At 50.1% G+C, this 24,198-nt stretch overlaps 1 protein-coding gene and 1 long non-coding RNA gene across 3 annotated transcripts in view; one reads left to right on the forward strand and one right to left on the reverse strand.

Annotated features, from left to right (window-relative positions):
• Positions 1-11,246: 11,246 nt before the first annotated feature.
• The window catches only part of FRMPD3 (FERM and PDZ domain containing 3), a 42,665-nt gene continuing 29,713 nt past the window's right edge, over positions 11,247-24,198 (reverse strand). Inside the window, exons 10-11 of one of the 2 annotated variants that reach the window (XM_013064863.2) lie at positions 16,946-17,767; positions 11,247-15,284 (exon numbers count right to left, since the gene is read on the reverse strand). In XM_013064863.2, the coding sequence (XP_012920317.2) occupies positions 12,199-15,284; positions 16,946-17,767 (3,908 nt within the window). In that variant the 3' untranslated portion in view covers positions 11,247-12,198. The remainder of the gene's footprint in view (positions 15,285-16,945; positions 17,768-24,198) is intronic. The other variant, XM_045068320.1, reaches the window with a different exon arrangement.
• On the forward strand, positions 15,882-18,838 carry LOC123388548. The gene is made up of 4 exons (XR_006603027.1): positions 15,882-16,732; positions 17,727-17,860; positions 18,151-18,270; positions 18,521-18,838. It is a non-coding gene; the product is annotated as an uncharacterized LOC123388548 (long non-coding RNA).

Genomic DNA, 24,198 nt, shown 5'->3' on the forward strand with positions numbered 1-24,198 from the left:
AAGCGCCAAGCCGAACCACGCTTGATTGGGGGGTGGAGGGATGTTGGTGACGCGTGGTGCCAGCTCTTGCTCGCAAGCGGGAATTCAGGCACGCTTATTTATCCCCTTTGGCAGCAGAGAGTAAGTCTGGCTCTGGTTTGCAGTTCCGTTTAAGAAAATCTGTTGATCGGGATGGCAGCCAGTTTGTCAGAACGAAGGGGAGATTTCTGAACAGAAGTTTGCCTGTTTCTGAGCGTGATTTTTATCTCTTTATAAGGGCTGGGTTGATATAAAACACGTCGACAGCACCGAGAGACACCCGTGGCACAGGTGCATCCAAAGGGCGTGTTTGCCCTTTGCAACTATGCTGTTTGCCTTTGCCTGGGAGACAAGTCTCAAGGTTTGGAAAGTGGTTGAACGCACGCCACCTCCATCATCTAGAACCACGGCCAGAGAAAGTTGTGTTTTGTTTTGGGCGATGGGACCAAGTGTATTCAAACTAGTGAAGGGGTGTGGATTTTCCAAAATACCCTGGCGATAAAGGTCTAATTTAGCCAACCCTTGGAAAGGAGAGAAAATACATGTATATATGTATGGGACTTGACATAAGGAGCCCGGAAGGAATCAGAAAACCTAGTTTTTGATCTTCTGCCTCATGTGAGCCTCAGCGTCATATCTGCATGTTGCTAATGTGGCCTTTTACACCGTATTTTATTATTTTTATAATGATACATGCGCTAATGGAATCAAAGAGAGCCTTCATCCCTATACCACATTTTCATTCAGCATATTCGAAGCACAGGTTAGAAGAGAAAAATCATACAATTTTAGAATCATACAATTTTAGTCATGAGCACCATAACTACAAGCTGTAAAAATAGAAGGGACTTCAGAAATCATCTAGTCTCCTAGCTTCATCTTACATATGCTGAAACTAAGTCCCAGAGATGGGAAGGGATTTGTCCAAGTGGCAAAGGCAGAAAATACTCAAAGCAGCATCCTGTGTTTCTCTCATTGCCATGTTCAGCAGTGTCCACGGAGGACCTCTCCTTCTGACCTCTTGTTATACTTCTAAGAGTGCAGAAATTTAATGTAGGCCCAGGTGTCGAGGGGTACTTGGAGAAGGCAGCAGATAACAAGGCAGAATGTTAGTAGTCTTCCATCATAGTTGATTCCTCAAATATTTACTGAGTGCTTTATTGCATACAAGGAAGTGTGGGAGTGCCTGGGTGGCTCAGTCAGTTAAGCGCCCGACTCTGGGTTTCGCCTCAGGTCATGATCTTATGGGCCCTGGGATCCAGCCCCCAGTTGGATTCTGCATTAAGCAGGGAGTCTGCTTAAAGATTCTTTCCCTCTGGCCCTCCCCCCACTCACTCTTTGTCTCTCGAAAATAAATAAATAGATCTTTTTAAAAAAGGCAGCAGGCTAGGCAGAAAGTATTTGCACCCAAGGGATTTGTTCATTCAAAAAAAAACATTTATTGAATACTTTTAATTACCTGTTCCGGGCACTAAGAATATGATAGTAAACAGTTCAAAACCCCTGCTCTCATGAGGTAATGGTCTCAAACAAGAAATATTTATTTATTGATAAATAAAGACTATATATATATAATATGTCCAATGGTGGTAAGTACTGTAGAGGAAAATGAGGCAAGGAACCGGCCTAATGTGCCAGGATGGTAGTAGGGGAGAGGGAGTTTTAAGTGGGGTAGTCAGAGAAAGCCAACCTGGGAAAGCAACATTTGAACAAAGACCTGAAGGAGATAAAGGAAGGAGCCATGTTCCTATGTAGGACAAGCAGAGGGAACAGCAGGTGCAAGAACCCCAAGGCAGGAGAGTGTCTAACTTGTTTGCAGAATGGTACAACGGTCGGTGTGTCTGGTGTGGAGTGAGTGTTGGGGCAGTGGGAGTGGAGCATACCTGTAAGAGAAAATAAGGAAAATTAAGGTCAGTGAGGTAAGAGCAATTGGTGGGAGGCTGCCGACCATGGACCTTGTAAGACCTTGTGGGCCATTTGAAGGATTTCTGCTTTTACCCAGTCCAATGGGTTTTTGTTGTTGTTGTTTTAAGCAAAGCACGACATGCTCTGACTTCGCTTTTAAAAGGATCATCTCAAGGGCACCTTGGCAGCTGGGTTGTTTAAGTGTCTGCCTTCGGCTCAGGTCATGATCTCAGGGTCTTGGGATTGAGCCCCTAGCAGGCTCCTTGCTCAGCGGGGAACCTGCTTCTTCCTCTCCCTCTGCCCCTCCCCCCTGCTCATGCTCTCTCCCATCTCAAATAAATAAATAAAAAGTATTAAAAAAAGATAATCTCAGCTGAGAATAGAGTGTAGGGGTCATAACAGAAAGCAGGGAGACCAATAAGGTGTTGGCTTCTCAGTAGAGAAAATGAGACACTTATAAGCCATAGAATGATTTAATACACTAGCACATACAAGCCCCTCAAATGCAGCAGCTCAAGTAAGACGGATGATTTCTCTCTGACATCACATGCTGGCCAGCCTAGGCCAATGGGACAGTTCTGCTCCATGCAAGGACATGAGTGCATCCACAATTCTAGCTCATGGGAAGGAAGAAAGAGGTCCAGCAAAGGGCGCTCCTCGGAAGCGAGTCAAATGGAATTTGTTCATTTCATTTTCTGTCATATCCCTTTGGCAAGAAGAGCTCTGTCACATGGCAAGGGCTTAGTTGCAAGTCACACCTAGCTGCAAGCAAGACTAGGAAACACCTCGGGAGGTGGCCCTGTGCCCAGGCAGGAATGGAAAATTGATTTTGGGGGTATAACTAGACATTGGCCACAAGATCCAAACAAAGCGATATGCAGACTCAGTGGTAAGAGGTGTCACCTCTGAGCTGCACAACCTGGGAGGTGTTTTTGGAAGTCGAAGTACATGAGTTAGGCTGAAGAATGAGTAGGGTTTGACCAGGCAATGACTGGGAGGAGGTCTCCCTGGGCTTGAAGCAAAGGTAGTAGAGGGGGTTTTAAGAGGGAGTAGAGAGGGGTTTTCAGGAAGGAGAAGTAGTCTACCTTGGCTAGAGCATCAGGTACTATAGTGAGAAGTTATTCTGCAAGTGATGGGAAGCCATTGTTCTGGAGAAAGGGAAGGACATGATCATAATTGTGCTTTGGGCAAATTTATCTGTAGAGGATGGATAATAGAGATTGGAGGCAGGTGACCCAGGTTGGGAAGGTAAGTTAGTCATGTCCCCAACTGGGCCACTAGTTAGAGGGTTTAACAAGCGGGTCGGGAAGAATGTGATTTGTGAGTCTCAATGTTTTGGAGATCACGGCTGCCTTTGAGAATTCTGTGAACACTGTGCATCATCTATCTCTCCAGATAACTGATCTTGGGACTGTGGACTCTTCCGATTAAAGCTCAGGGCCACTGGGAGAATTTTGTAAATACCCTCTTCCTTGGAAGGGCTCCCTCCCTTTCAAGAGGTTTTCTCATTTTAATGATGAGGAAGGACAGTGGGAAGAATGGCCTACAGGGACAAGGGTTCTTTCCCTAAGAGGAAACCACCCTTAAAAGGATTTTACACCCGGTTGCTGGGGGGAGGGGGTTTGGGAGAAGGGGGTGGGATTATGGACATTGGGGAGGATATGTGCTTTGGTGAGTGCTGTGAAGTGTGTAAACCTGGTGATTCACAGACCTATACCCCTCGGGATAAAAATATATGTTTATAAAAAATAAAAAATTAAAAAAAAAAAAGGATTTTACACCCCTTTGGAAGGAGCCCTCCACCCTTACCCAGGTGATAGGTAGATGACAAAAGCCTGATTCCTGATTTGCTGACAGGTGCATGGAGGATTAATCGGATTAAAACAGCCCACCAACAAGCCAAAAAAATCCCCATAGACTCAGAAACTCCCGTAGCAACCCTCTCGGGTCCCCTCCCTCTTCCAGAACTTTATGCTGTCGCTCAGTAAACTTTGCTTTGCTGCCCACCGCCCTTCATCTGGTCTACCTCTTCATTCTTGGAAGACGTATGACCAAGAACCATGGGCACCCACCGAGGGGAAAGAAATCCTGCAACCATTTCTGTCTTCTCTGTTCTGTTTCTTTTCCCCTGTAGGCTAGCATGACCTGTCCTCATGGTTCATATAGTTCGGTGATGGCAGGTGGGCATCTTGTGTGTAAGCACAGCGGAGGGCTTTCAGAGGCCACAGCAAAGTGCATCACAACTGGAGAGAGTTCCCCACGTGCTGTCACCCCCCTGAGCTCACCAGCTGTCAGCAGCTGGCCTTTCCTTTGGGCCCTGAGCTCTCCGTCTCACGTTCTGTGTCTTCAGGGAGCATGCAAGCTCTTTGAGGGCAGAGACCATGTTCTCCCATAGCCCCTAGCACAGACCCCTGGAGTGGGGGAGATAGGTGAGGAGGTGAGTATCTGGGGCTTTTTCTAAAAGATTCCATGTAGGAGTCCTTTGAAAGAGCAAAGGACATATACGTAAATCATGGCTTTTATTAACAAAGTCCATCTTAAAACTAGTCCCATTCCAGAAGCTTTATCTCACAAAGCCAAGTTTGCTGTTTTGCCTTAAGTAGGATCTGGCCAGACCCTTCAGATGCATTCTCTCCTAGGGTTCTCATAAGTTGGTTTCCTGTGATTGTGGGCTTGATTATACAAGGTCCGTGTCCCAGGAATCTAGAATCATCTAGAGATTTAAGAGATGGGAGACTTCAGCATCCCCTGGGCAGATTAGCACTGGATAAAAAAACCCTGCAGGGACAAGTGGGCTCTGTAGTTTGCTCTGGTGTTTGACTTTTATGAGCTTTGGAGTCCTCCCAGTCTAATGACTGATCTGGGGAGTGTTTGGGTGATGCCGGAAGTACTTGCCTTTGTTTTAAAAATGCTTGAATCAAAGAATGTCAAAAAATTTGCCTTTTAAAAGCTAATAGGCCCTCCAGTTCAACCTACTCATTTTACTTAGAGAGAAACCTGATACCCAGCCAGAGAAAGTGAATGCCCAAGGTCACACAGCTAGTTCTTGGAAGAGCTTTGAGTAGAACAAAAGTCTCCTGGCTCCTGGTGTATGGCTCCTGCTTGCAGCTCTGTTACAGAGCCAAGCGAGCGCCGAGAATTAAGCATCAAGCATCGTGGGCTTGGGGCTACAGAACCTGCAATTCAAATCAGTTTTTTTCTAATGCTTGGGGCAGGGGGCAGGGGGGACTGTCCACCTTCTACTTGGTTCTTTTGAATTTCTTTTCAGGTTCCTGGGGGGCATTGTACGAATATCCCTGCCATGCCAAGTTAGGAAAGAGACAAGTCTGTCCTTGCTCACACTTTTCCTACTGATTCCTTTGTCCTTGATGGCCAAGAGTCCTGCCATTGTCATCAAACACTGTTTTGCCTATAAGTGATATTAGGAAGAAGGAATGACAGCTCCTCCCAAGAAACCTGCTTGGCCATCCTGCAGATTTAGCCTCAAATGTAGATGAGGCAGGGAGAAGCAGATGGGCTCCTGAGTTTACAAGTGGGCAGGCTGAAGTACCAAGTGATTAGGGTTCTAGAAAAGTCAAAGAGAACGTGTTATCTCAGTGGCTTGGCCACTCCCCATGGTCAAAATCCCACAATGAGAGAAGGGATGTCCAACAGCCATGTTACCAACCAAGGCCACGCAGCATGCCTACCAATTAAAAGAGCAGTTCACCGCATCCCTATTGGTATGACGATATCTGACATTACAGGAAGGCACAACACAAATTGCTTTATTTGTTAATCAGATGGCTTAAAACCGAACATATGATCATAATACCGGTTTCTGCTGGGGGAGAGGAAGAAGAAGAAGAGGTCTTTTAGAAGGGAGGCCAGGCCTAGCGGGTGGTCAGCATGTAGATCAATGAGAAGCCAGAGGAACACATGAGGACCCAGGATGTCCTGATGAGAAAGGGGTAGGGAGGGCCACCAGGGGGTGGGAAACAAGACCACCTTGGCCTCCTAGGCCATTTTGCCATGATCCTGGGAGCTGAACCCTCCCCCGCAGGTCTTTGAAATTCATTTCTCTTGCTGCCCTCCACAGGACACCATAGGTTGGCACATGGCTAGGGTGGCAGTGGGACCTCCTCCACCCCCAGAACTAAACACTGGGCATAGCAGCTAGACCTTGTAGCTGCCGCTGGAAAACTGGCTAAGGGTTTGGGGTTGAAAGCCCTCTCCTATGAGCTAAGCTTAAACGTTGATGAAAAATTACAAGTTCGAGTCTCCTTCAATTATGGCTGCTTCTAGCAAGGAGCAGAATGCAGAGAGGATAGGAGGATGTCAGGGAGACGAGCCAGGGCACCGGCCAAAGGCCAAGAAGAGCCTCGGGTCTGCCCGAACGTGTCCACACAGAACAAGTGTTCTCCACTGAGGTGCCCAATGTCAAAAGAAAGGCCCAAGGGGGCCAGGGGTCCTGCATATCCCTTTTGAGGGGAACGGACCAGCAAATGGCTTTGACTGAGGATGACAGGGATTTGAAAGAAACAGGCCCCTGGGTTTCTAGTCGCGGGCTCTTGGTGCAAGCTTAGTTTCCGGACCAGTTGCAAAGGGGGGACATTGCACTTGTTAAGCTCCAATAGCTTGAACAGGGGATTTTTATAGCTGCTTTTCAGCCTTCTGAGCCACCAAGAAAGGCTGAAGACCCAGTCATCTTTGTTTTAGAGAAGAGGCACAAAGAGGTAAAATGACTTTTACCCCCATCATATATAGTAAGTCAGCGACTGTGCCCAAAATAGCACGGAGCCCTTATTCTGGGGAACCGCTCAACTTAGCCCACACGGCCTCCCTGCTTCTCTTGCTCATTGCAGGTGCAAAATTCTCCAGCTTGGAGGGAATCTGGCTCTCTGTCTATTCTTGGGGCTGACCCTCTGCTACAGTGTGTAATAGGCAACATGGGAGGCAGGGGCTGGGAGGGAGGAAGGAAGGGAGGCTGACCCCACTTTTTCCCGGCACCGTGTCATGCCAGGTGTCTTATTCCTGAAAGAGTCCCTGACCTCTGCTGTGTGCCCAGATTCACGGACATAGGCCAGTCCTTGATGTCCTACCATGCTCACCTGATGGGCCTGGAGCGTGCCCAGTGTTTCCACCAAAGCGTATCTAGTAGTAGAGGATAGCGAACACTGGGTGGGTGGGCATGGGGATGGAGCTGGAAGTGTCAGACGTGAGTCTCAAGTGTCTGAAATGGTATGTATTCTTTTTTCTTTTCTAAGATCTTATTTATTTATTTATTTGAGAGCGAAAGACAGAGAGCATGAACTGTGGGGAGGGGCAGAGGGAGAAAGAGAAGCAGGCTCCATGCTGAGCAGGAAGCCCAATACGGGCTCGATCCCAGGACCCCGAGATTATGACCTGAGCCGAAGGCAGAGGCTTAACCGACTGAGCCACCCCGGCACCCCAAAATGATATGTATTCTTTACAAGGCATGCAACTTGTGCAATCCTTGCTGTATTTTTCCACAAAAAAATATTTAATGTATCACTCACACGATATCCTCCTCCCAAATCTTTGAGAAAAATGCAAATGCATAAGGAGTGTGGACTCAAGACTCTGGTTTGGAGCATGGAGTGGGGGTGGTGTTCCATAATTTTGATGGTGGCCTTTTGGACACGCTGTTCCACCCACAAACTTGAATGCACAGGTACTACTCCACCCCAGGGTTCCAAGGGGCATGTGGCACTGGGGCAGCCTGATGAAGAGAGGTGGGGGGCGGGTGGGCTTGCAGCATCCCGCACTTCATACCCCAGTGTTGCCAGTGAATTGTTGGTTACCCACTTGCTGCCTGGATCTGTGAGCAACACTGAGTGTGGCTGCACCTGTGCCTCTGTTTCTAGGGGAACTGCCTCAAAGGTGGGGCTGGACGGAGTCGTGGGGGTCAGCCTTTGAAAGCCTGGGTAGGTTTGAACCCTGGCTGGCTTACCACTTACCGGCTGGGTGACCTCGGGCTAGGGATTGAACCTCTTTCGGCCGCAGTTTTCTCCTCTGGGAAATGAATATTTTGTTTTTAGATTTTTATTTATTTACTTGACAGTGAGAGAGAGAGAGAGAGAGAGTGAGCACAAGTAGGGGGAGGAGGAAACGGGAAAAGAGGCTCCTGGCCAAACAGAGAGCCCGAAGCCGGGCTCGCTCCCAGGACCCTGGGATCATGACCCAAGCCAAAAGCAGACACCCAATCAATTGAGCCACACAGGTGCCCCTGAGAAATGAATATGATCATAGTCTCTCTCACTTTAGCTTAAAAAAATATATATATATAATTATCATTTTATTTTATATTTATAAATTTTATTTTATTGTATCATTTTATATTTATAATTTGATTTATATTATTATTTATTATTATTGTTAAGTAAGCTCTTTGCCAACTGTGGGGCTTGAACTCTTGACCCTGAAATCAAAGTTGCATGCTCTCTCTCTCTCAAAGGGTTGCTAGGAAAATTAAATGAGATCATGCGTGTAAAGTACTTAGCACAGTGCCTGACATATGGCAAGTGATCACACAGTTGTTTTTGCATATTTAAGGGCAGGGATCAACTTTTTTGCATTGTAGAAGGCTCTCTCATATTCCTTTTAGCAGAGGCCGTGAAAATAAGAATGAAGGGTTACCACCCAGAGGGAAAGACAGACATCACAGGCAGGAGGGCTGGGGCTCTTTCCTAAGTGGTGGGTCCAGAACCTACAGCTGGAAATGTCTGAGAGGGTGCCAGAATGTGCCTCAGTAATACTGGGAGTGTGGGAAGCACCCAAGGGCTTGGTGGCCTGGGTGAGAAGTTGCTAGAAGCACTGAAGTGATTCAAGAGCTTCTGTCCTGTGAGAAGGCTGGCCTCCATAATTCTCCTCACAGTGGCTTCCAGCAGCTCAGGCCACTGGAACTAAGCGACCCTCCTGGAATTCAGGCCAGTGTTCCAGGGCCAAGGACTGACCCTCAGTGGTTATTTCCTCTGGCTGCATGGAGGAGCTCCTCTTCGCTCTGGATGCACACCCAGAGTCTGGCCTCCAGCCCACAGGATGAGGAATGGGATGTGGTTCTCACTCTCATCCTAGCAGCTGTTGGGAGGAATTCAATCCTAAGGTATATAAATCGATGCCCCTTCCCAGTGCTGGCAGCTGATCTTCCCTTGCCCCTTTTGGCAAAAGAGAGTTCTGGCTGAGGCAGTTCCTTTCAATTGATTTCTGATGAAATTGCCTATTATCCACAGTGCCTTGACAACAGCTTGACAAAAATGTGACTCTGCCAGCACCATGGGCTTCCTGGGTCTATGCCAACTGCACAAACCCATTTTCCCATAATTGGCTGCAGCCAGAAAGCGGCAGTCAAGCTCTGGGGACTCAGGTCTGGTAGGTGGCAGCTGAAAAGCCTCCGCCTCGGGCTCTGGTTCAGGCTGAAGATGGCGGGATATATACTTGGTGGGAAGATGGCATCCCCCAGTGCTTGGGGATACCACACAGTGGTCCACACAGAAAAGGAGACCATCGGTCATCTCAGGAGAGCTTCTGAAGCTTTGGGAAAGTAGTGTGTGGAAGTCTGCTGAGTGAATGGGACACTGGACGATGGACCTGACTTCTCATTCTTTGACAGGAGGAGGCCAGGCTGCCTGGCTTCATCCAACTGCACTGCCCTGGGTTAGCCATTCCCAGGGTCCTGCTGCTCTTATCCTTTTGAAACACCCCCCCCCCCAAAAATTACCCAGAGGGCATTGTAGGGGATTTGCGCCAGCCAAGCTATACTCCGACCCTAATCCCAGTTAGGGTCCTGCTGCTCTTATCCTTTTGAAACACCCCCCCCCCAAAAAAAATTACCAGAGGGCATTGTAGGGGATTTGCGCCAGCCAAGCTATACTCCGAGGCAACTGGTCACGTTTCAGAGGGAGAGTACCCATTTCCCAGCTCCACCCAGAGAGCCGCCCAACCTTGTTCATCCCCTACCTCCTGGGCCCTTCAATCCCCACCCTCTGCTCCCTTCAGCTCTGAGGTCACAGCCAGGCTCAAGAGAAAGGAGTAGATCATATTCAATTCCTGTGATTACGACCCACGGGAGGCTTCTAAGAGGAGTAAAGGGGAGGCAGCACTAGCAGGGTCCTAAGCTCTTGTCACTCGCTGGGGCTCAGGTAGATGGGAGCAGAAGCTAGGGAGAGCAGTCCGGGGCGGGGGCGGGGGCGGGGGCCCATCACCAACCAGCGATTCAAGGACACAAGGACACCCACAAAGAGGCACTGCAAAGATATATTGGGATAGTAAGATGAATAGATTTAATCATTCTTGTTTGAAAAACAAGACATAAATTAGTATATATATATAATTTATATATTTTATGTAGTATATATACTATATACAGACATTAGAAAATGTGTCCTCTCCATGAGGCTGAGGGAGAGGTGAAGGGTGGTGGTGGAATGACGCGGACGGTGGACTGAGTGGCGAAGGTGCAGGATCAAGAAGTTGGGAGAAGAGGAAGACCACGACAGCCCTGGGGCTTGCAGTGGTCACGGGGCAAAGGGTTCCCCACTGGCTGCATCTCTGGCCCACTGAACGACTTGGTCCTAGGGGGAAGGAGAAGCAAGGAAACGGGGGGCTGGCTTCTGCAGAAGGGGCTCCCCTGATCCTTGCCGGTAGAAATCACCACTTGGGGAGGTGGGGGGGAATTTATTGCGCTGGGGGGGGGCGCGTACCAAGGATGGGCGGGGGTTAAGCACAGTGTACATCTTTATAAAACTCACATAAGAACGAGAGATTTCCCACAGACCTCTCACATAATGGTGAAAGAGAGGCAGAGACAGGGCGTGAGCATGTGGCAAACGGTGGGGCAGGTATGGAGAGGTGGACAAGAAGCAATCTATACAGAAGAAACATTGGCTTTCTTTGTTCCCTACAGTGGGGCAGCTGGTAGGGACTCCGTGTCTTCACTCCTAGGAAGATTGTGGGGGACAGGGGTGGAGCTGGGGCCGGGTAGGGTGGGGGACTGGAGGGGGTGAGGACATGGCAGCAGTGGTAGATGTGTGTCAAGGAGGATGCTAAACAGTGTGAATTCCCTTCCAGATGACTCCGGAGAGAGAGAGAGAAAGAGAGAAAGAGAGAAAGAGAGAGAGAGAGAGAGAGAGAGAGGTGCAGGACTGCACCGGGTAAGGCGCTCAGCTTCTTTTCTTAGAGAGACAAATCCACAGGGTCAATACACAGCCGAAAGCATATACTCAGGATTAACATATCACGCTAGCTTCCAGAAGTTTAAGATATAGTCATCAACACCCCCCACCCCTACCCCCATCCCCCCTCCCCCCACCCCCCATCCCCAATCCGTAGCTAAGTCAAACTCCTAAGGACAGTCTGTCTGGTAGATGTTGAAAGAGGAACCGCTCGCCTGGAGCGCCAGCCCTGGCGCTGGGCTGGGCTGGGCCAGGCTGGGCTGGCCTGGGCCGGGCAGGCTCCGGGGCCTGCTCCGGGTCTCCCCGGGGCAGACATTTATCACCAGGTACCTAACCCAGAACGAGTGGGGTGATCCCAGATGCTTGCTCCCTAGTGGACTGAGCCACCCTGCCCATCAGCGAGGGACAGGGCACTTTGGGGATGGCTGGTGTGGAGCTACTGGGCCTGGGGGGCGAGGGCTCCCAAGGCCGCCAGCCTGTGAGGCAGGCCACCGACAGCCCTGCGTGGTGGCTGTTTTCTGCAGACCTGCCCCCCGGGCCCAGGCCCTCTAGGGTGGCTTCTGCCTGGTGAGTGTGAGCCCAGGGTGGGCGGGCACAGCTGGGGGGAGTGCCCTTGGTGCACCCCCCACCCTGCCGCTGGGCATGGTGTCTGGTGCTACAGCTACTGCTCCGTGGGGGGTGGGGAGCAGATGCCAGGAGGAGCTCAAGGCCTGTGGGCCTGCCTGCTTCGAGCCCTGGCTCCCCTGGCCCCCCAGAATGGAGCAGGAAGGTGAGCCTGATGTCACCTGTCAGCCCTAAAGAAGAGATAAAAATCCAGCTCTGCGGCAGGCAGGCAGGCAGGCGCAGTGACGAGGGGCCTTGGCCCTCACAGTGTCGACCAGAGGCCGGGGAAGGGGCGAGGGTGCCCAGGGTGGTGGCCACCCGGAGCCCTCAGGGAACAGCCTTCATCCGGGGAGTTCTCACTCCCCGAAGACTGAAGGCCCGCGGACCCCGACTGGCCGGGCAGACACGGACACTCACCACGAGATGCAAAGACCACGAAGCTCAAACCTGGGGCCGTGGTTGGGGGAGGTGGGGAAGGGGGCAGGTCGGGGCGGGTGCCCTACTTGATGAGGGTTTTTAAGGAGCGGGTGAATGTGCTCATAACAGTCGCTGAAGTTGGGGAGCCCGGGGGGTGCCCAGTGGCCGCGCTGACAGCTGCCACCGCCTGCTGCTGCTGCTGCTGCTGCTGTTGCTGCTGCTGCTGCTGCTGGCTAAGGTTCCGGGTGGTGGACTCCTCAGCGGCGCGCAGTAGAAAGGTGTAGTTCCTCACCACCTCTTCGACCTTGGCCAGCAGCTCTTGGCGCTGGGCCTCAGAGCGCACGATGAACACCAGCCGCACGAAGGTCTCGATGAGGCTGCTCAGCACCTGGAAGCTGCCCGTGATGGCCGCCAGCATATGCGTAGGGCTCTTGTCCACGTTGGCCACGCGGCGGCACGAAGCCCGGAGCTCCTTGAATTTGAGAGCCAGCTCGAGCTTGTACTCGGAGATCTGAGAGACATAGGGCTTCGGCGCACGGGCCTCGGGGCTGGCCACGCACTGGCGCAGGACAGTCAGTAGCTCATTGGTGTCCAGCCTGGCAGCCAGGAAGCCGTCGGGCAGGCCATAGGCATGGGCCCGCAGGGCATTGATCTTGGCCAGGCTCCCCTCGAAGGTGGACACACGCAGGTCGATCTCCTGGGTGCGGGAGGCCTCGGGGCTGCTGCTGCTGCAGGTGGCAGCATCCAGCACCTGCAGGGTCCTGCTCACCACAGGCACCACCTGCTCGTCCAGCTTCATGCCGGGCAGGATCTTCATGGGGATGGAGTAGGAGAGCTCGTCCTTGCCGTCACTGGCGTCATCCGCCATGTCACACTTGCGGTAGTAGAAGCAATAGCGGATGGAGCAGCATTTGCCGCTCTCGCTGTCCTCGTCCAGGTCGGCGGGCTTCTGGTACACCTCTTCCGGCAGCGAGAACACTGCCATCTGTCTTGGACCTTTGGTCTCGGGGGCAACCTGGACGTATGAGGGGTCTCCCAGGGTCGGCGACTCCAGGGACTTGGTTTTGGGACCCAAGCCTAGGGGGAGGCCTGCCTCTACCTCCTTGGGCTCCCTGGGCAGCATGCCCAGGGGTGGGTGTGGATAGATATCAGAGGTCAGCGAGGCCCTGTCGCCCTGGTCCAGTTCACTGATACTGTAGCGGCGCATCAGCTTCCTATAGTTGTGAGCGCCCAGACACTCCCCCCCTGAGGCACACGTGGTCAGGCAGGACATACCGCTCTCAGGGTCTGATCGGCACTCCCGGGATTCCAGGCTGGTGGAGCGGAGGCGCCCGGCGTTGGTGGGGCTACCGAGGCTCAGGCCCGGGCCGGCCTCCGGCTGCCTCTGGGTAGGGGGAAGCCTGTCCCTCTCCCGCCCCCGGAGCCCGGGCACAGGCGTCTGGGGGGCCTGTGGCCGGCCCCCACGGCAGATGCGCTTGCAATCACAGCTGCGCCTCTGTTCCCGTGACATGCCTGGCCCCTGCTGCACGGGGCTGCTGCGCAGTTGGCAGCTGCAGCGGCCCGGCGCGGGGGGCTGCAGGTACTCGGGGCCCGGCAGCTCCCCTTGGCTGGGAGGCTTCAGAAGTTCCTCGAGGAACTCTAGCTCATACTGCTTCACCTTCTGCAGCTGGGCCTGCCGCTCATCAGTCTCCTTCTTCTGGCGGGTTGGAAAGGTGGCTGAGAATAAATTGCGCAGCCGGAAGGGCCCTCGGGAGGATTTGGGCTTGGTGGGGCCTTCGGAGGCCGAGTGGCCTCTATCCAGGGTTGTCTCAAGCTTCCTGGAGGGCATGGTGCTCACCTGCCGGCTGGCAGCCTGGGGCCTCAGTGGGCTCTGGCCTCGGGGTTGGTAGCTGGGGCTCTGGCCTCGGGGTTGGTAGCTGGGGCTCTGGCCTCGGGACTGGTAGCTGGGGCTCTGGCCTCGGGACTGGCTGCTGGGGCTGTGGCCTCGGGACTGGCCGCTGGGGCTCGGGAGAGCCATGGAGTAGCTGGCTCGGGGCACCAGGCTGGTCTCCTCGATCTTGCTGCCTTGGGGCACACTCTCCAGCTGCCCCTTCTCCCCTTGGCTGGAGATGGCGGCCGGCTTGTGCAGGGCAGGCTTAGCTCCCTCTGGCCCGGCCTTGCCTGCTACCTCTCCTATGCATTGCTTGCTCAGGGACTCTCGATTCGCTCGTGAAAGATAACTTTTAGGAGGGAAACTTTGCCCAGGCAGCCGGTCCTCTTGTGGTGAGAGGTGCAGGCTGTCAGCCCGGCTGCCTGTGGGCACTCTGGAGCCAGAAGAGACCTCTGGGCTCAGCGGCTGCTGGGAATTCCGTGAGGTCTCTGGAGCACCGGGGCTCATTTTGAACTTCAGATTCTTATTTGCACTGCCGCCCATCATGCTAACTTCTGATCTTCCCATGCTGACCTCAGGCCTCCCCATGCTGGCCTCCAGCCTTCTCTCCCCGCTGCTGGGAGGGGTCACTATGGCCCCACTGGGGGCAGGTAGGCTCTTAGGGTGAACCACCTGCTGGAGGGCGGCCGAGATGATAGCAGGGGTCACGCTGCCCTTTGGGTCCAGGATAAGCTTGGGGCTCAACCTGACTTCTTTGGGCAGGTTCTCCCTTAGCTCAGACACCTGCTCTTCACTGAGGGATGGTGTGGCTGCCCTCAGTGACATCTCCAGGCCTGCCCTCGCATGGCCGGGCCCTTTGTCCTCAGGAACTGGGGACAGCAGGCTCAGATTCTTCTGCTCACTAAGCTGTGGGGTCAATGCTGGGTGCACAGCCAGGGCGTATGCTCGCTCTCTCTGAGGTGGCTGGGATTCTGATGGGGGCAGCTTCCTCCGAGCGCCAGGGGGGCCAGGACTCTGGCCTGTAACTGCTGGCTGCAGGGCTGGGTTGGGATCTGGGCGCCCAAGAGAGTAAGGGGCCGTGAGGACAGCCTGGGCGGCGCAGCTCTGGATCCGGAAGGGCAGGTCCTTGCGAGCCAGGAGGCTCTCCTTGTTGAGGTGCTGGGCCAGGAAGTAGGTGGTGTTCTGGTGCTGCTTCATGGCGGACACCATCTCTGACATGTCTGTGAGCTCTGAAGAGTTGGTTTCGTGGCCCGAGTCCAGCGATGATTCAGGGGTGATGGTGGCCAGTACAATCAGACCTAGAGGGACAGGGAGGGGGCTTGCTGCACTTACTCCAATCAGGTCCTTTCGCCAGCCTTACATAGGAAGTTTACGGGTGGGGGGAGGGGGGAGCGGTGAGGGGGCAAGGGCAGCCAGCAGTATTTGCAGCCAGGGAGAAAGCCCTTAGGTCAGTCCCAGGACTGGCCTGGAGGAGGGGGCAGGCAGTGGGAAGTATAGGGCTGAGGGGGGGAGGAGGGGAGGGGAGGGGCAGAGGGAGACAAGCTGGAAGAGGGCTCCTGAAGGGCCGGAATCCGAAAAAGAAACAAAAGAGGCATAGAAGAGATCGACAGGGCAGTGTGACGGCAAATTAACATGCACAGCGCATGCAGAACAACGTGCTAATCATCACTATTTTTAGACTCAATAGCGAGGAAATGTTTGTCAATTGTCCTGAAGAGGACTGGCAGAGAGAGGCCCCTCTCTATCTGGCCCTCCTCATCTGGCCAGGCCAGCCTACAGCTGAGGCCCTTGTGCCTCAGTGTGTCCTCTCTCTGGCGACCACAAGGGGCCTCTCGCTAGCCAGGGAGCGGGTGCTCCAGACTCTGAACAAAGAGAAATGCTGGGGGTGGGGAGGGTCAGGGAGGGGGGTGGCCAAACGCATGCAGACTGCCCACCACCAAGGATGCCCTTGCATACAGAAAAGGGAGGGGCTGGGTCTCTCCCTGGTTAGTCAGGCTGCCTCTGACCCCAAGCTCTTCTTCTTCTCTGCCCACATGTGCCCCCTGCCTCACAGGCTTTCCCATATGCCTTCTTTTTCCCTGTTCCTTTTGTGTTGCTGTAGCATTTCCCTGTTCTTTTTAAGGTGTGTGTGTGTGTGTAGGTATGTATCGTGAGTAGGGGTACAGTCTGACACGCATGCATGGCTACACGGTGGACGCACGTGTGTCTGTAACAGGGAATAGCATGCACATCATATGACTCTCCTACCAAATAATACCTGCTGCTACTAGCTACTACTTATGATGGAGACTAATAGCTTTATTCCTATGTGCTAGGCAGTGCTTTGTATGAATGATTTCATTTTATGCTCACAGCAAGCCTCCGTGATATGACTATTGTTACCAGACCCATTGAAAATGACAAAAGCGGGGCTCAGAAAGGGTTAAGTGCCTTGCTGAAGGTCGCACTGAAAAAGAGTGAAGAAGCCAGGACTTGGGTGGCTCTGACTGGGAGCCCATGTTCTCAGGCAAGGTAAGGACCTCAGCCCTAAGCAGTGATGGCGCCTGGCCTCCCCTGACCCCAGGGCACTAGGTGGTTGGTTGGTCATTTTGTTTTTTCTTCCAGTCATGTGCGTGCTGGATATTCTTTGCCTGTCTTCTAGATCTCTCAACAGTTTTGCTCTGATCCTCCATCCTGGCCTGGCTCCGTAGCTGTCACAGCCCCAGTCCCTGAGGTCCACCTGCAGGACATTTCCAGAGATGGAATGGTGAGAGCCAGAGCTCCAGCCGGAGCTAAGCAGCCGGTCCCTGACTGGGCGTTGTTGATCCCCTGACCCTATCTGAGCTACCTCTGGCCGTCCACTGCCCTGGAACCCCACGGTGACTTTGACCTCTGCTCCGGAAGAAGCAATATCACCCGCTGGCCCTGCCTGGCCAGGAGAAGGAAGGGGAGGCAAGAGGGAGGAGGAACAGGCCGTTACCTGCAGTCTGTGGGGGTTGGGGGTGGGGTCCATCCTCTGAGGCTGCCAGGGCTTCCAGAGCCTGCAGAGTGGACACCAGGGCATCATCTAGTTCCTGGGCATGATCTCGGACTGTCCGGGTCTGCACACTGTCGATCAGTGTCACTGGAATCTCATCATACAGTAGCCCACGCAGGTGGCGTCCTTGTTCCTGGCTCTGGACTGCCCTGCGCTTGGGGTCATCCTCATCTGAACTGTTGTCTCGGAAGCCAGGAGGGGGCGCAGCAATGGCAGGCAACAGCGACGTGCTCTCATCTTCCTCCTCTTCCACCTCCTCACTCCCAGGGGGTGGGAGGGACATCAAGTCTACCATATTGTCACGAGAAGAGCCGGGCCTCCCACCTTTGCGAGGGCCCAGCTGCTCCTGAAGTTTGGCTTTGCAAGAGTCACAGTAGAAATTCAGGGCTTCCGCCCCAAGGGAATTGTCCAAGGTGTAGGACCGGGCCCTGCTGGCGCAAGGCTCATGGTCCAGGCTGGCTGCATCAAAGTCATCAGGGATCACATCGTAACCTTGGCCAGAGCTTTTGGACGTGGGGTCAGACTTGGTCCGGGGCCTGGTCTCCTCAAAGAAGATTAAGTTCTCGTTGACATCAGTCCGGCTTTCCTGTTCCTTCCTTTGTTCCCGCATGTGGAGGTAGCAAAAGCTGACAAGCTCAGAGTCGGCAGGCGGGGGCGTGCTGCGGCTCGACTTCCGGGGGCTGGTGCCCACGCTGCCCACATAACTACTCTCCTTTTTCCCCAGGTGGCCCCCAGGGACAGGGCGGTGGGCACTGTGCATGTAATCTAAACCCAGAAAGAGAATCAACAGATGAGCCCTGGTGTCGAGGACTGTGGCTGAGCTCCCTTGGCGTATCTGGGGTGCCACTGGATTGGCAGGTACTGACAGAGAGGATTACCTGGCCGCTAGAGGTTAGGGGAAGGGGCAGCCATGTTGTTGCCAACCCTCAAAGTAGAGTGAGGAGACCAGCCCCATGGGAAAAGGCATGGGGTGATGGGGGAAGGAGCTGAGCACCTTGTTATCTAGGTACGCCTGGGCTCTCACCCAGGTATACCTGGTCTGAAAGTCAGCTGTCCACATACTTTAAAAAAAAAAGTGAAATTTGTTTTATGTCCCCCTGGGAACTGGCCCAGCACACCCTCCCGCCCTCCATCCCCATATTTTTCAGAGCCTTTCCAACCCCAGTGCTCTATTATGGATCTCTACTAGCAGAAGGAAATAACCTGACCAGTTCCTTGTGCCTTAGAGGACTGTTACGGAAGGACCCTAGAAGACTAAAGCACTACTGGTAGTATTCTGGGCATCTGAATGTGTAAAGTATATGGGAAATAGGCTGGGACGTGTGTATGTGGGAGGAGGGTAGGGGGAGCATTCTTCCAAGCCCTCACATCTCATTATTTCTCTGTATCTGGGCAGGGCTAGCCTGCATGCTACGCAGTGTTCTTGCCAACAGCTTTTTAATGACGGTCGGTATGCACATCTGAGAATTATCCATAGCGAATGAAATGCTTTCTCTCTAAATGCATTCTCTCTTGTAGACTGTTTTGGGGGCCCTTCCCCGTGTCATCTGGGAGAATATACTCAGATAAGACCGATTCATTTTGCTAGCAGCAGACAGAACAGATGGCAAGAAAGCACTAATGAAGGCTAAGGTCACCACACATGAACCCATTTAATCCTCACAACAAGCCAGTGAGGTAGGTGAGGTCACTATCCCCATTTTGCAGAGAGAGAAATGGATCCATTTGGTTATGTGACCTATCCAAGGTCACATGAATCATAAATGGTGGTCTGGATTTGAACCCAGGTCTGAGGGACTACAAAGCCCATGTTTTTAACCAGTACCCTATTGTTCATCGTGGCAGTCAGTGTGTCAGTGTTGCTTTTCACAAGAGCTTCCAACCATCACAAAAACATGGTGTTGGCACTTTGCAACAGAGTCCCAAAATACATGAAGCAGAAACTGACTAAATCAAAAGGAGAAACACACAATTCAACGGCAATCATTGGACCCTTCAATACCCCACTTTCAATAATGGATAGAACGATTAAACATAAGACCAACAAGGAGATAAAGGACCTGAACAACTATAAACTAAGTAGACATTAAGTAGTCACAGAAATCTATAGGACATACCCCCTACCAACAGCAGAATATACATTCTTCTCAAGGGCATCTGGAATGTTCTCTAAGATAGACCAGATGGTAGGTCATAAAATAAGCCTCAATAAATTTAAAAGAAATGAAATCATACAAAATATGTGGGGTTTTTTTTAGCATAATGGAATTAGAAATCAGTAACAGAAAGAAATTTGGGAAACTCACAAGAATATGGAAATTAAACCAAACATCCCCAGATAGCCAATGGTTCAAAGAAGAAATCACAAGGGAAATTAGAAAATATTTAGAGATGAATGAAAATGAAGATACAACATATCCAAACTTAAGGGATCTAGCTAAATTAGTGTTTAGAGATTAAATTTATAGCTATAAACACATACATTAAAAAGGAAGAGTTTTTACATCCGTATCTTAACCTTCCACCTTAAGAGACTTGAAAAAGAGGAGCAAACTAAACCCAAAATAAGCATAAGGAAAGAAATAGTAAAGTATAGAGGACAGAAAAACAATAGAAAATCAAAGAAACTAAAACTTGGTTTGGTTTTTTTTTTTTTTAAAGATTTTATTTATTTGTCAGAGACAGAGGGAGAGAGAGCAAGCGAGCACAGGCAGACAGAGAGGCAGGCAGAGGCAGAGGGAGAAGCAGGCTCTCTGCCGAGCAAGGAGCCTGATGTGGGACTCGATCCCAGGACCCTGGGATCATGACCTGAGCCGAAGGCAGCTGCTTAACCAACTGAGCCACCCAGGGGTCCCGGTTTTGTTTTGTTTTGTTCTGTTCTGTTTGAGAAAGAGCTTCCATGCATGTGTGAATGGGGGAAGGGGCAGGGAGAGAGGGAGAGGGAAAATTGCCAGCAGGCTCCATGTTCAGTATGGAGCCTGATGCGGGGCTCAATCTTATGACCCTGAGATCATGACCTGATCTCAAATCAAGAGTCAGACGTTCACCTGACTGGGCCACCCAGGCACCCCAAAAGTTAGTTCTTTGAAAAGATCAATAAAATGGACATTTAGCTGTAGAGACCAAGCCAAAAAAAAAAAAAAAAGAGAGAGAGAGAGAAGATTCAAGCTACTAAATCAGGAATGAAAGAAGGACCATCACTACTGACTCTACAGGTACAGACTTGATTATATGAGATTATTATAAATAAGCTTATGCTAAAAAAAAAAAAAGCACTAGATAACCTTGATGAAATGGACAAATACCTAGAAATATATGCTTAAAACTGACTCAAGAAGATAGAAAACCTGAATAGGCCAATAAAAAGAAATAAATTGAATTAGTAATTAAAAGTACCCACCCATGCCCCCACTAAAAATAAAACTTGGGCCCAAATGGCTTCACTGGTGAATTATGGCAAATGCTCAAAACACTTAAACAAGTTCTTCATAAACCCTTCCAAAAAAACAGAAGAGGAGGGAACACTTCACAACTCATTCTACAAGGTTGATATTACCATGGTTCCAAAACTAGACAAAACATCACAAGAAAACTATAGAGCAACATTTCTTCCACATATTTCTTCCACAAAGTTCCTCAACAAAATACTAGCAATCTGAATCCAGCAACATAAAAAGTATGATACACCATGACCAAATGGTATTTATTGCATGAATGCAAGGTTGGTTTAGCATCCAAAAATCAATTAATGTAATACACCATGTTAATAGAATGGTGGACAAAAAACACATGATCATCTCAATAGACTCGGAAAAATAATTTGGCAAAAGCCACCACCCTGTCATGATAAAACTGAAAAACTAGAATAAAAGGGAACTTCCTGAACATGATAAAGATTGTCTATGAAAAACCCATAGCAAACATACCTGATGGTGAAAGAGAGAAAGCTTTCCCCCTAACGTGACGACAAAACCCAGAATTTCTCTTCTTAACACTTCTATTCAACACTGTACTAGAAGGTCTAGCCAGGACATTTTGGCAATAAAATGAAATATAAGGCATCCAGATTGGAAAGGAAAAGTAAAACTATCTCTACGTGCAGATGACATGACCTTGTATAGAAAAAGAATCTCAAGGAATTCACAAAAAATTATTAGAGCTAATAAGCTCAGCAGGATCACATGGAAAAGGACAATACAAAAATTAATTATATTGTTACAGAGTATCAATGAATAATCCACTAATGAAATTAGGAAACACTCTATTTCCAATAGCACCAAAAGGAATAAAATACATAGGTATAAATTGAACAAAAGAAGTGCAAGACTTGTACAATGAAAACTACAAACATTCGTGAAAGAAATTAAAGAAGATTTAAATAAATGAAAAGACATTCTATATTCATGGATTGGAAGACCCAATCTTGAGTGCCTTCCAATCGAACATAGCAGTATTTCCCAAACTGATCTACAGATTCAACACAGTCCCTATCAGAATCCCAACTGACTTTGAAAATAACTGATGAGGTAATTAAAAAAATTCATATGGAATCACAAAGGACACGTAATAACCAAAACAATCTTTAAAAAAGAACAAAGTAGGCGGACCCACACTGATTTCAAAACTTAATACAAACCAATAGTAATCAAGATGGTGTGGTACTGACTCAAGGAGAGACACATAGGTCAATGGAATAGAATTGAGAGTCCAGAAAGTAAACTCTCATGTTTATGGTTAAAGAGCCCAATTTAAAAATATAGATAGTTCATGAAGGAAGAACACAAATGGCCAATAAGCACATGCAGAGATGTACAACAGCATCAGCTATGATGATGCGAATCAAAACCACGAGATACCAATTCACACCCACTACAGTGGATGTTCAAAGGAAAAAAAAAAGATGGACAGGAATAAGTATTGGTGAGGATATGGTGAAATTGAGTCTTCCGATATTGCTGATGATAATGTAAAATGGTGCAGTCCTCTTGGGAAACAGTCTGGCAGTTTCTCAAAGTTAAGCATAGAGTTACTGTTTGACCAGCAGTTCTGCTCTAGTTGTATACCAAAGAGAAATGAAAACCTATGCCTCCAAAAACACTTGCACATAAAGGTTTATAACATGATTATTCGTAATAGACACAAGGTAGAAACAACGCAACTATCCATCATCGGATGAATGGATGAACGGAAGGCAATCTTTCAGCACTATGGAATATTATCTAGCCATAAAAAGGAAGGAGTTAGTGATATAGGCTACAACGTGAAGGACGCTTGCATTACACTAAATGAAAAAAAAAAAAAAAAAAGCAAGCCACAAAGAAGACTATATATAGTATGGCTCCATTTACCCAAAATGTCCATGATATGCAGAACTATAGACCCAGAAAGCCAGTTCATTCATGGTTGCTTAGAACTGGGTGGTCACTAGGAGGGAACCAGGGAATGAGTGCTAATGGGTACAGCATTTTTTTAGGAAGGGTAAAAAGGTTCTAAAATTAAATTGTGGCAATGATTACACAATCCTGTAAATATATTAAATATACTAAAAAAAATGCTGAGTTGTTGGGGTGCCTGGGTGGCTCAGTCGGTTAAGCAACTGCCTTCAGCTCAGGTTATGATCCCAAGGTTCTGGGATCAAGCCCCACGTCAGGCTCCTTGCTCAGTGGGGATTCTGCTTGTCCCTCTCCCTCTGCTGCTTCCTCCTGCGTGTGTGTGTGTGCATACTCTATCTTCCTCTCTGTCAAATAAATAAATAAAATCTTAAAAAAAGATGCTAAGTTGTGAACTTTAAATGGGTAAATTTTCTATCTTTGAAATTATATTTCAACAAGGCTGATTCTTTAAGGAGCGCCTGTGTGGCTCAGTCACTTAAGTCCAACACTTGGTTTCAGTTCAGGTCATGACCTTGGGGTGGTGGGATTGAGCCCTGAATCAGGCCCACGCTCAGCACAAAGTCTGCTTGAGATTCTCTCTCTCTTTCTTCCTCTGCACCTCCCCCCTACTTGTGCTTCCTCTCTCTAAATAAATGAAGAAATAAAATCTTTTTTGAAGATTTTTATTTATTTATTTGACAGAGAGAGAGACAGCGAGAGAGGGAACATAATCGGGGGTGGGGGGCGGTGGGAGAGGGAGAAGCAGGCTTCCCGCTGAGCAGGGATCACAACCTGAGCCAAAAGCAGATGCTTAAAGACTGAGCCACACTAGGCGCCCCAAGAAATAAAATCTTTAAAAGAAAAGCTGTTTATTTAAGAAAAAAAAGCACAGCACTGGGCACCAAGTGTACTCTCAATCATTATAAAAAGGGCCAAAAAATGCGCTCTGCTCTTGAAAGAACTTCATGGGGTTTATCTCACCATAATCCTGTCAAATCTCTCCTGATGTAGGAGCTGTTATCGTCAGTTTCCAGATGAAGCAACTGGGACTGTTTATGGAATTTGTTCATGATCACGCGGCTAAGACATGGTCTCTACCTTCAGATTCCAAGCCCTCCCTGTCTTCCATGGACCCCACTGCCCTTTTCAATACAGAGTCCACGTAATCAGGTCAATCAGGCCTTGGTGGCTGTATCTAAATCTAGGGTACTTTGGATCAGCAGGGGGAATATTAACGTCACAACCCTTTGAGCCTCAGTGAAGAAGTGCTCTACAGCAGAGCTAAGCCAGGAGCACAAATGATCAGTTCCGGAGGTTTCTATCCTCAGGCACTGACCACAGGTCGGGGCCATGCACCAGGTGCTGACTACCTACGAGACAGCTGAACAGTCAGCCCAGCCAGCCTGGCAACAAGCTGCCATCAGAGGTGGCTCCTGGGGGCATTTCCAAAAGCAGGTGGTGACTCCTCTCAGATCAGGGCTGGAGGTCTAAGGATGGCTCCCCTCCCTGCAAGGTGGGAACATTTCCCCACAGCAAGCTGACAAGGCCAGGGGAGGCCTAGCCCACCACTTGGTACTGTGATTTCCAGATCCGAGGAGCAATACAGTGCTGTGCGAAGGAGAAAATATGTTTGGAAAAGCCCAAGTCTCCTCCAGACATAAGGTTAGAAATGCTAGGAGAGCCAGGTGCGCTGGGCTGATGGCTGGAACAGTGTGCCTCTCAGATTCAAATCTGCTGTAAATTGCTCATCAGCTTTCCCCAAGGGGGATGTCCTAGTCTAGCTCTCTGTACTCAGCCACTCAGAAGACTGCCTTTTAAAAAAAT

Source organism: Mustela putorius, unplaced genomic scaffold (assembly GCF_011764305.1).
Source record: "Mustela putorius furo isolate JIRA1106 unplaced genomic scaffold, ASM1176430v1.1 tig00003901_pilon_pilon_pilon, whole genome shotgun sequence".
Lineage (NCBI taxonomy): Eukaryota > Metazoa > Chordata > Mammalia > Carnivora > Mustelidae > Mustela > Mustela putorius.